The sequence below is a fragment of the Pinus tabuliformis genome, chromosome Q (genome assembly GCF_031772625.1).
Source record: "Pinus tabuliformis cultivar Carrire ecotype Pingquan chromosome Q, CPIR1, whole genome shotgun sequence".
Taxonomy (NCBI): Eukaryota; Viridiplantae; Streptophyta; class Pinopsida; order Pinales; family Pinaceae; genus Pinus; species Pinus tabuliformis.
Window position 1 is genome coordinate 256646456 of NC_142296.1, and position 10054 is coordinate 256656509.

Genomic DNA, 10054 nt, shown 5'->3' on the forward strand with positions numbered 1-10054 from the left:
AAATACCCCACAAGAAACCAGTTTCTTTCTCACTTGCATGAAATGAATAACAGAACGAGAATCGCTAACAGTGTAGCTCGAACCAGAACTGCCATTCAGGATTTTAACAAATCGAGGATAAACTCCCAAATACTCTCCACATGGTTTTATCCTTCAGGTATATACATGATTTTACCTTCTACCTTTCCCCTCCTTGTGTCAGTTAAACCATCTTTTATGTCATAAATATCAAACACACTAAAATGTCTGCTGAACTTCGCTCGATTGCAGATTCTGGAATATTTTGAAAATTTGATGGACAGGAGTGAAGTCCAACAGAACACACTAACATGTTTATTGAACTTCAGTATATTGGAAATTCTGGAATATTTCAGAAATCTGGAGCGAAATCAAACAGGTGTGCCTCATATTTCTAAAATATTCCAGAATCGCTCATCTAGATAACGATGACCCTAAAATTTCTCCTTTGTAAAATGACGGACTTCATACTTTGATTAATAAACTTGAACGGAGATTTGTCAAAATAATGTCTTCTCTATCGATAAGCTTTCACTCTAACATCCTTCGGTTCGACGCTTACCTGGTAAAGCACTTTGATCGTTCTGCTTCTTCCCAATATGCAGCTTTGATTTCAACAATGCTCTTCTTGCAGTCACCCATGTCAAAATGCCTCAAGCTCTTCGAGACCTCTTCTTCCTCTTCCTCCCTCGAACTCCAAGTGGAAACACTCTTATCAACTGAATTGAACTGAATACCCGATGGCAAGCCCTGAAGCTCTAAATTGGCAAAATGGCACTTTTCCAGTTCACCAATGTCGATGCCAGCGCTGTTTATCAGTGCAGATCTACTGGCAGGAGTATTATGCCTAGCAGGAGAACCAGCTTTAACAGGAGTATGGCAACGAGAAGTGCGAGAACTTCCGAGGGGTGTCATATCTGTTCCCATATCCCGGTGCTGAACTGCTGGGATGACCTCGGTACAGGCATCTTTCATGGACTGAAAACCTTCATGCTTACCATAATGTTGTATCTTCCCAGGCTCTGAGACCTTATATCTGGGAGCTGGTTCAACTTTATCAGTAAATTTATCTGCAAGCATGCAATACCAATAAACACTGTAAATACATAGAAACAAATAGGAAATTCAATGCGCCAAACTAGTGTACAACTCAACAGACCTTTCATAAAGACATCGGATGGCAAAGCTGCAAATGCCCCATGATCTGAGGACCCAGAGCCTAAGCTGGATGATAGGTTAATATCTGTGGATAAAACAGAGCTTGAGACTCTGCTTGAAACATCACCCATAACTAACCCTCCTCCAAGATATTTGTCGCCCATATTGCTTCTATCATCCGATCCTGCCCTCAGCTTGACATCCTCAGTACCAACCTTTTGACCCATAATTTCGCCATGCCTGAGCCCCATTGCATTCATCTCATTCCCAGAAACTGGGTTCACTGCAGTTGTTTCACAAGCCTGAGATTGGAAGCCAAGGGCAAGGGTCCTGCAAGTATTAGTATTAGTCTTGATAAAACGACCGAAAGGGTCCTGCATACATTCCGATTCTTAGTATTAGTATTAGTCTTGATAAAACGACCGAAAGGGTCCTGCATACATTCCGATTCACCTTGTAAGAGGCTTGTAACTTGTTAATTAAGTTTCCTGTTTCCATATCTTTCCATATCTTGAGACTTGAACACGCGGGCCGCGGTAATTTGGTACTTGGTAAGTTGGTATTTGGTAAGTTTACAGTGGAACAGTCACCAGTGGTAAATGCTCCAGGCTCAGAATTTATTTCCATTCGTGAAAGTTGGTGGACGCGTGACGCGTCACGCATTCGTAGTCTCTGGGTAACGGCAGTTGCAACTTGCCCCCGCCGCCCGCGGGCCGCCAACTTACAGCCTACAGCCAGTGAGCCACAGACTACAGTCACTTCAGTCTTCACTATTTATACCGAGTCCCGACTTGGATGTTAAATATATATATATATATATATATATATATATATATATATATATATATATATATATATATATATATATATATATATATATATATATATATATATCAAAAAATTATTAAAAAAAACTTAAAACTTTTCATTTTCAAACATGCCCGTCATATTGACGGTATTAAAAATTAATAGCAAGTTACCGCTGACGTGGATATTTGAAATTAGAACGTATTTTACGTGTAAAAGACCTAAAAACGGGCAGACGGGCGTCAAATTTAACCCCTAATGGGACTAGAAGAAACAATTAGTGATACTATTTGTAGGGTGCCCTTAATTGCTCCAAAAACACAGACAAAATAACATGACCTAAGAAAACATGAAATAAATGTTACACCCAAGAGTGCAAGAAAATATCAATAAATCTGTAAGAACGGATGAAGTGGAAGAAGGTGAGGTAGAGTGGTATCCAACAATTCAACTACGGAGAGGGACTTGATGCACCATTTAATGATGTCAGTTGGGGAGGGACCTGGGTTGGTAGGACCTAGCTAGATGATCCTATGAGGCATCTCGGAAACATGACCAAATCTTCCCCTAAAAGTCAATTCCAATGAAAGGAATCTCATGATGCGACTCTAGTTCAGGTTGGGTATCAATCCAATTTGTGAACTACATAGAGAACAAGCACGGTAAGCTCTGGTGTGAAAAGCCAAATCAGCTTCAGGATGAGATGCCATGAGAGGTCTTACAGACCTGGTGTTAGTTTGTAAAGGTAAAACAAGACTCACCCTTAAGAATATGGTCAAGTTGATCTTCAATGGAGCTTCCCTTAAGGGAGTCTAGGAAATTCTGGAAGAGAAGGAATGCAAAGAGATGGGGAATATTTTACTTCTACTATATAGGTTTAGGGGAACCTCCGATAATGTAACTGAAGTAGAAGAATGATCAAGGGGTTAAAACTAGTCCTTGAAAGAGGTTTTACCACCTTAGAGGTTTTACCACCTTAGAAGTGCAAGGGAACTGAGGAAGAATCTATGTGTCCCCGAGTTTTGGGAATGGGAAATGACAGGAAACAAGTCTCCAGAAATGGGTATGATAAGCATCCAAAAGTATTGGAAACTTTGGTGTAGTCTGCATAGGAAACTGTAGGAAATTGGGAAACACTAGAAAATAGTTTTCAGAAACAGGGCCAACATTTTTCAAGCAATGTCTACCTAAAACCTCTGCTATAGTGCTCTTCTTTTAACCTGTCTACTACTCTCTCTTGAAAAATTGGAACTAAGAATAGGTTTTTAACTTTTTCCATGTCAAATGACCTTTATCTTACATGTATGATTACACTCTCGCAACACTCTTAGTAGTTTAGTGTTGGGGTCTTTTTTTGTTTTTTCTTCATTTTGGAGCTTTCAAAAAATTGAAAAGTTGCTGGAAATAGCTAATTGTTTCAGAAAACTTGGAAATTTCACTAGATGTTTCCTAAAACTACTGAAAACCATCAAAAACTACTGAGCATCTTTCAGGTACTACTAAGTACTAACAGTTTCTAGTGATTGGGAAGTTTTGGAAACCATCAACAGTTTCCGGAAAACAATTCACTAGCAATAATCATGAAAGCATAAGAGAAAGGGTTTTTGATACATTGAAGGTTGTATGGAATCATTGAGGAAGCTCACAAAATTAAGAATAGTTTCACATCAATAAAATTTACCAATTTCCCATGTTACAAGAAGAGGGCAGTTGATTGGTTGGCTAATAAAGGGATAAACTTACTCTAAAAGAAAGGAATGTCCCAACTCCTTCCTCCATGGTGAGAAGAGGGAATAGAATTTATTATTGATGACAAGCCAAATCAATATAATGATTAAATATTACACATCCCCTCAAAATTCTAAATAACATTATTACCGAGCATCTTTCCATGCTTTTGTTCATCAAAAAAATGCAGGGATTGACTTGGTACCTTGCTTTAGCAAGAAGTGTGTACAAAGATTCTCGTCGTTCTATTTCAACTCTGCCTTGCAACGCTCTGTCTTCATATTCCTCCTCTCAACATATCCATCCCCGGTTTTTTTCTTCGCCTTAGAGAAGTGGTAGAGTACACGGATGAGCCCTAGCTAGAGTCATTGGTTCCAAAGAAATAAAATGAATTTATTTTAATTAATTGAAAAATGTAACTCACCAACTCATGTCAGCACTCAATGTTGACCTCTCATTTTAAAGGGAATTTTATTTTCATGTATATGAGAGACCCGGTCACTTCACTCTATTTAAAACTCTATTTTAAACAAGGGGCAAATTGAAAAAATTGAAAATATCGAGATATATATATGATTGATTTTAGCCCCGAACTACAATTCATACCACTTAGTGGAGATTGAAAAAGTGAATGACTTGAAGTTTCGTAAAGGAGTTTTTGCGTGTGTTGAAATAAACCAAAGTGATGTGATGAATGAGGAGCAACCCAAAGAGCAATTCACTCTTGTCTATGTTCAGTTGGCTTGACCAAGAACCAATAAAAAGGACCAAAAAGCATTTACAGTTTAGTTAAAAACCAATTAGGATGGCTTAGGAAGTATAGTAAAGCAAGAGGAGGAAATGATACTTGCATTTTTTTCTCTTTGGCCCTACGAGCAAGACACTAAGCGCATTGATTGGACCATCATATCTCCTAAGATACATGTTTCAATTTCCAAGCTAATAGCGATAGTTGGCAACTATATGTTTAACCATTTGTTTGTTAAATATTATATATAGCTTAGCTTTTTATGTGACCTTCATGATTTGTATATTGTACTCTATAACCACTTTATAAGAACCTTGAACCTGTTTCACATAATTCTTGTTAGATTGAGTGCTTTATGTTCAAAAAACATGAAAATAACATATCACTTAGAATGTTTCTAGCTTGCTACAGCAAAATAATGTCCTTTTCAAAATTGTCACAAGTTGGTACTTGGGTTAGTTATATGAACCATTTTTGAATGTTTTTTAATTTGGATTTTAGTAGTTGTAACATTTTACTTTGTTATAGTAAAATATATTGCATGTTTTTATTTGTCTATGTTATTGATTAATTCTTAATTTTTAAATTACTTTTAAGGAGATGATTAAGATCCTCCTTCACACAACCATATATTATAATCAACCACCTATTATTGATTGTCTATTACAAACAATCAACTATTATTAGTCTAGCTCTGTTGATAGTCTATTACGAGCAACCACTTGTTATTGGGACATAATAGGCCACAACTCACTATTCAAAAAAGACACTCTACTTTCCTTATACAACATATACACCTTGTATTCCTTTTGGTGTTTCCTTCCTCCACTTCGGGTTTTCAAAATTGGAACCTGTCCTTTAGCACAAATTTCATTTCCAAGACTGCATATCCTTCTGCATGTATTTCTAGTGTTTATATATATATATATATATATATATATATATATATATATATATTTGAATGGTCAAAAAACCTTGAAACATTATCAATGTGCCCTTGCACCTTTTGGTGAAAATGCTAGTAACTTAATATTTGTTGAATGTTCTTTTCTTCCAATTCTAAAGATCCACTTACACACTTATACAGTTACTATAAATGTAGTTTTCAAGTTTGCCATAACTCTTCACATAATTCTTTAAAGTGTGCTAGCTCAATGGAAGAGCACATGCCTTATAAGTAGGAGGTTGGTGGTTCGATTCCACTATGCACTAACATGAATTAATCAATGATTTTGTAGTTTATTTTTAATTAAATGTTTTTTTATATCGATTTATTTCAATGGTGAGATATTTTTGGATTCATTGTTTTATATTGTCTCTTGAGAGACAATAGCTAGTATTAAAGATATATTGTCTCTAATCCGAGTGTTGTCTCTAGAGAGACAAAAATGAAATTATCTCAAGAGAGACAATAATGAATTTGTCTCCTAAGAGACAATAATGCTTGTGTTATATATTGTCTTTATAAAGACAATTTTTTAAGACAATAATTTTTAGAAACCCACTTAAAGACAATACACAAGTATTTTTTTTGTTTGTCTCATGTTAAGACAATTTACCCAAAAATTGTCTCAAATATTGTCTTAAAACCCTCCTTTATGTAGTAGTGTATGTTTGTGCTCCAAAAAACACTAATAAAATGTTTCAACTATTAGAAACCTTTCATTATCCATAAGATAAAATCCCTTCATATACATCCATAAACACATACATACATTGAATTATTTCTGTTATTAATATTTTTCTAAATGTTACATGTTTGTGTATATACACACATATTGAATTATTTCTGTTATTAATATTTTTTTAAATGTTGCATGTCATCTCCATATTAAGCATTTAATTAATTTCTCTCAGCTTTGTTCTCTCACAACTTTAATCAATTGAAATTATGTGATAATTTTTTTTGAGGAGATTAAGTATTTTTATTATTTAAAATATATTTTTAAATACATAAATAGATTTAACATCCTGAAAAAATTCTTATAACATTTGAAATATGCAAATCCCTAACTTTTTTTAAAAGAAAATATATTACTTTTTATAATAAAAAACATATATATCTTTCAAATAGGCTTTTTGATTTTTCCATATATTAATTTCCTCAGCTTTTTTCTCTCACTAAATTGCAGAAAAATTTGAATGGCTGATTTTCTTTTTTCATTAATTCAACATTGCTCCTACATTAAGAATTAATGCATTCATATGGATGTCAAATAAGCCATGAAAAGAAAAGTGATATGTAAAATTTGTTTTAAAAAATTGTTGCAAATTTAACATAATAAAAAAAAATTCCCAATAATTATACTTATTAAGTTTTAAGTTTTTTTCTTTCCAAAATAATTTCACTAATTAATTACCAATTAACATTATAAAAACTTTCTTATACTGAATAATCAAATTGTAAACTTCTTTGATCATTAATATTAATATTAATAAATAAATATAATATTCCAATTCATTATACTCCATCAAATCATGGAAATAAATTTACATCAAATAACATATTAATTCTTACCATTTTTAAAAGACGTTATAAAATTCTTTAAAGTAAATAAACTCATTTTATAAACGAGTGAACATTATCTTATCATGAAAATTTTTATGTCCTTATTTTAATTCAGTTAATGCTCGAGAATTTGGAGAAATAATTTTATAGTCAATAATTATTTTATCATAATTTTTTTTTGTTGATTAAACTAGTTAATCTTTACTTTAGTTAATGTTTCAATAAGAATTTAGTACTAATTTATTTTATGTTTTGAAAATTTAAATTAAAAAATATAATTTTATAGTATAAAGAAAAAATGATATTATAATTATATAAAATATTAAATGAATTAAAATTTAATATATGATAATCTAATTACCATGTGTATTATCTTATATAGTATTTTATTATCAAAATATTTATATATACAAAAAATATTTTTTATATATATAATAATTAATTAATAAACATAACCCACAGTGCTTTGGATTGATGGTGAATGGATGTACTATTGAGACACTCCTTACGATAGGTCACTCTTTCAAATCCCTTATGAGTGCTTACCTACAAAAAAACTAATTAATATACATAATTATATTTAAAAAATTTATAAACAAAAAATAGCATTCATCATTCTTAACCCATAAAAATATAAACCACTCTCTTGGATAGCTTTCGAAGACTCACTCCTATGTGATTCATTCACTCCCATTTCTCAATTGAACAATTATTTTCTTGTTGCTAACATAGATTCATTCACTGTCACTTCTCATTTCAATTGTACATGTGTTTTTTTTGTTGCTAACATATTATTGGTTTTTAATTGAACAATATCTTTGTATTGGTAAGACTAGATTAGTTTGATTTAATGGATTACTATAATTTTTTTACTAAATTTGATTAAATATTTTAGAATATATGAGATTGATGTTAGATAACTTAATTTGATTAAATATTTTAAAATATATGAGATTGATAAAGGAAATTAAGACATCTCAATTGATATCATCATTTCAGTTAAGGTTAGTATCATTTGAGAGTGTAGGATTCGTTATTAACAATTTTTTTATTGTAATTTATTTTAGGCGTAAAAATTGTTAAGTTATAGAATCGGTCATAAGATAATCTATCCATGCATAAATACAACCAATTTTGTGGCCAACTCCATGACATCCATTAAGTCCCTATCTAATGGATTTTCTCATTCTTCGTACCGTAGGAAGACTGAAGTCCATTGTGCACTTGGAATTTTTTCTTTATTAAATTCCATACTATGGTCCATGGAAACCATTCAATGTCCCGCAATTGTTTGCAAGTATCACCATCTAGTTTGTTGTGACCAATGGCTTAATAGTGCATTGATAGAATAGGGTCGCGAGCTTATATTCCCCTTCTAGAATAGATCTGGAATTCTTGCAAAAAGATATTCTATGGACCTCTATAAAACACACCAACTTCACCCATATTCTCTGAAATTTTATAAGACATAGCCAACTTAAACTCTTTAAGAGGAAAAATTCATCATCACTCAGTAGTTTCCATGGCTGAGGCAAAGGTCAAGGTATGTAACTTAGATTGGAAATTGAACATTCCCAAAGGCCCCATGCAGCATAATAGAGTGCTTGAGAAAACCCTGCATGTATTAGGCGACTGGAAATCCAGTTTTAATTCAGTGTGCAAGATGACTTGGAGGCTTGGAGTAGACAATCCAAGGAGAATTTTCCATTCTATAAAGGTCAGAATTGGACTTGTTATAGTTTCCCTCTTCTATTTCATGAATCCATTGTTTGAAACAGTGATGTGTGGTATGACTATGTGGTTCGTCATGACGGTGGTGGTTGTCTTCGAATTTACTGCAGGTAAGGATAGGGTTTAACTTGTTTTTAATATTTCTAGAGTTGTTGAGCCAGTGTAGGTTTTTAACTCATAATGCCCATACTTCATGCGGAATGAAATCTTGTAGATGTATTCTTCTTTTATGTGCACCTGATGATATCTTGATCTCAAATCGATCTTTGTGAATGTTGTTTCTCCCTTCAGTTGATTAAACTAGTCATCAATCTACGACAATGGATACCTGTTCTTGATGGTCACCTTGTTCAACTGCATGTAATCAATGAGCAATCTGAGAGTACCGTCCTTATTATTTACAAACAACACTAGTGCACCCCAAGGAGATGCAGTTGTCCTTATGTATCCCTTATCAACCACTTCCTTAAGCTCCAACTTCAATTCAACCAATTTGAGAGTTCTCATCCTGTAAGGTGATTTAGATGTTGGCGCTGCTCCTCGTACCAACTCAATAGAGAAACCCACTTCCCTATGAGGTGGTAACTATGAAATATTTGCAGGAAACGTATCCTAAAACTACTGCAAAATAAGGTACCTCTTAAGGACTTCCCCATCCTCCACATCCTTCCCATTGTCACTGGAAATATGCACTGCAAATAATACAAACCCCTTCCTACAACTGCGCTTAGCTTGAATAGTTGTAACCATTTTAACTGATGTAGGATTATTCTTTCCCTCCGAGATTCTCTTTTCACCATCATCATCCAGACACTTAATAGCCTTCTCATAACAATCTATCTTGGTCTTGTGAGTAAATAACCAATCCATGCCCAAAAGCATATCATATGAACCCAAAGGAAGCGCATTTAGATGTGTTTATGTAGTTATACCATTAAGCTCAAATGCATAAGCTCTCACCCAATGGTGAACTCTTATCTTGGTCCCTATAGGAAATTGCTCCAACCAAGATTTAACATGTACTTCTTTACTCAAACAAAACTTATCGACTAGGTTAGGACTAATATAACTATAATTAGATCCAGGATCAATCAAAATGGAAATAAATCGATCGCAAAGCTTACCTTTCATCTCAATAATAGATGCCTAATGATCTCCTTTCCTGTTATCAAGTGCTGCATAAATATGGGGAATGCTCTTATCAACATCCCTAATAATCTATGCCTCCTGAGCATTGTAAATATGAGTTTCTCCACCATGGTATAGTGGAAAATCCTTCTTTCGACGGTCCTTTCCATAAATCCAACACTGCAACAGTCCCCCATCGTCGCCTTTATTATGTTGCTTGTGCTTTC

At 33.5% G+C, this 10054-nt stretch overlaps 1 protein-coding gene across 1 annotated transcript; it reads right to left on the reverse strand.

Moving 5' to 3' along the window:
* Positions 1-576: 576 nt before the first annotated feature.
* LOC149219136 (uncharacterized) lies at positions 577-2124 on the reverse strand. Its single transcript, XM_089386711.1, has 4 exons — positions 2118-2124; positions 1618-1904; positions 1178-1550; positions 577-1088 (listed from the first exon to the last, which is right to left on the reverse strand). Exons 1-4 carry the CDS (start codon positions 2122-2124, stop codon positions 577-579), a joined length of 1179 nt encoding a protein of 392 aa, XP_089242837.1.
* Between the last annotated feature and the right edge of the window lie 7930 nt (positions 2125-10054).

Bases quoted from the DNA above. Each gene is read 5' to 3' on its own strand.
- LOC149219136 (XM_089386711.1), bottom strand. The intron at 1,551-1,617 runs GTATGCAGGACC...GAATGTATGCAG, and splicing joins CTTACAAGGTGAATCGGAAT to GACCCTTTCGGTCGTTTTAT. The intron at 1,089-1,177 runs GTCTGTTGAGTT...GCATGCTTGCAG, and splicing joins ATCCGATGTCTTTATGAAAG to ATAAATTTACTGATAAAGTT.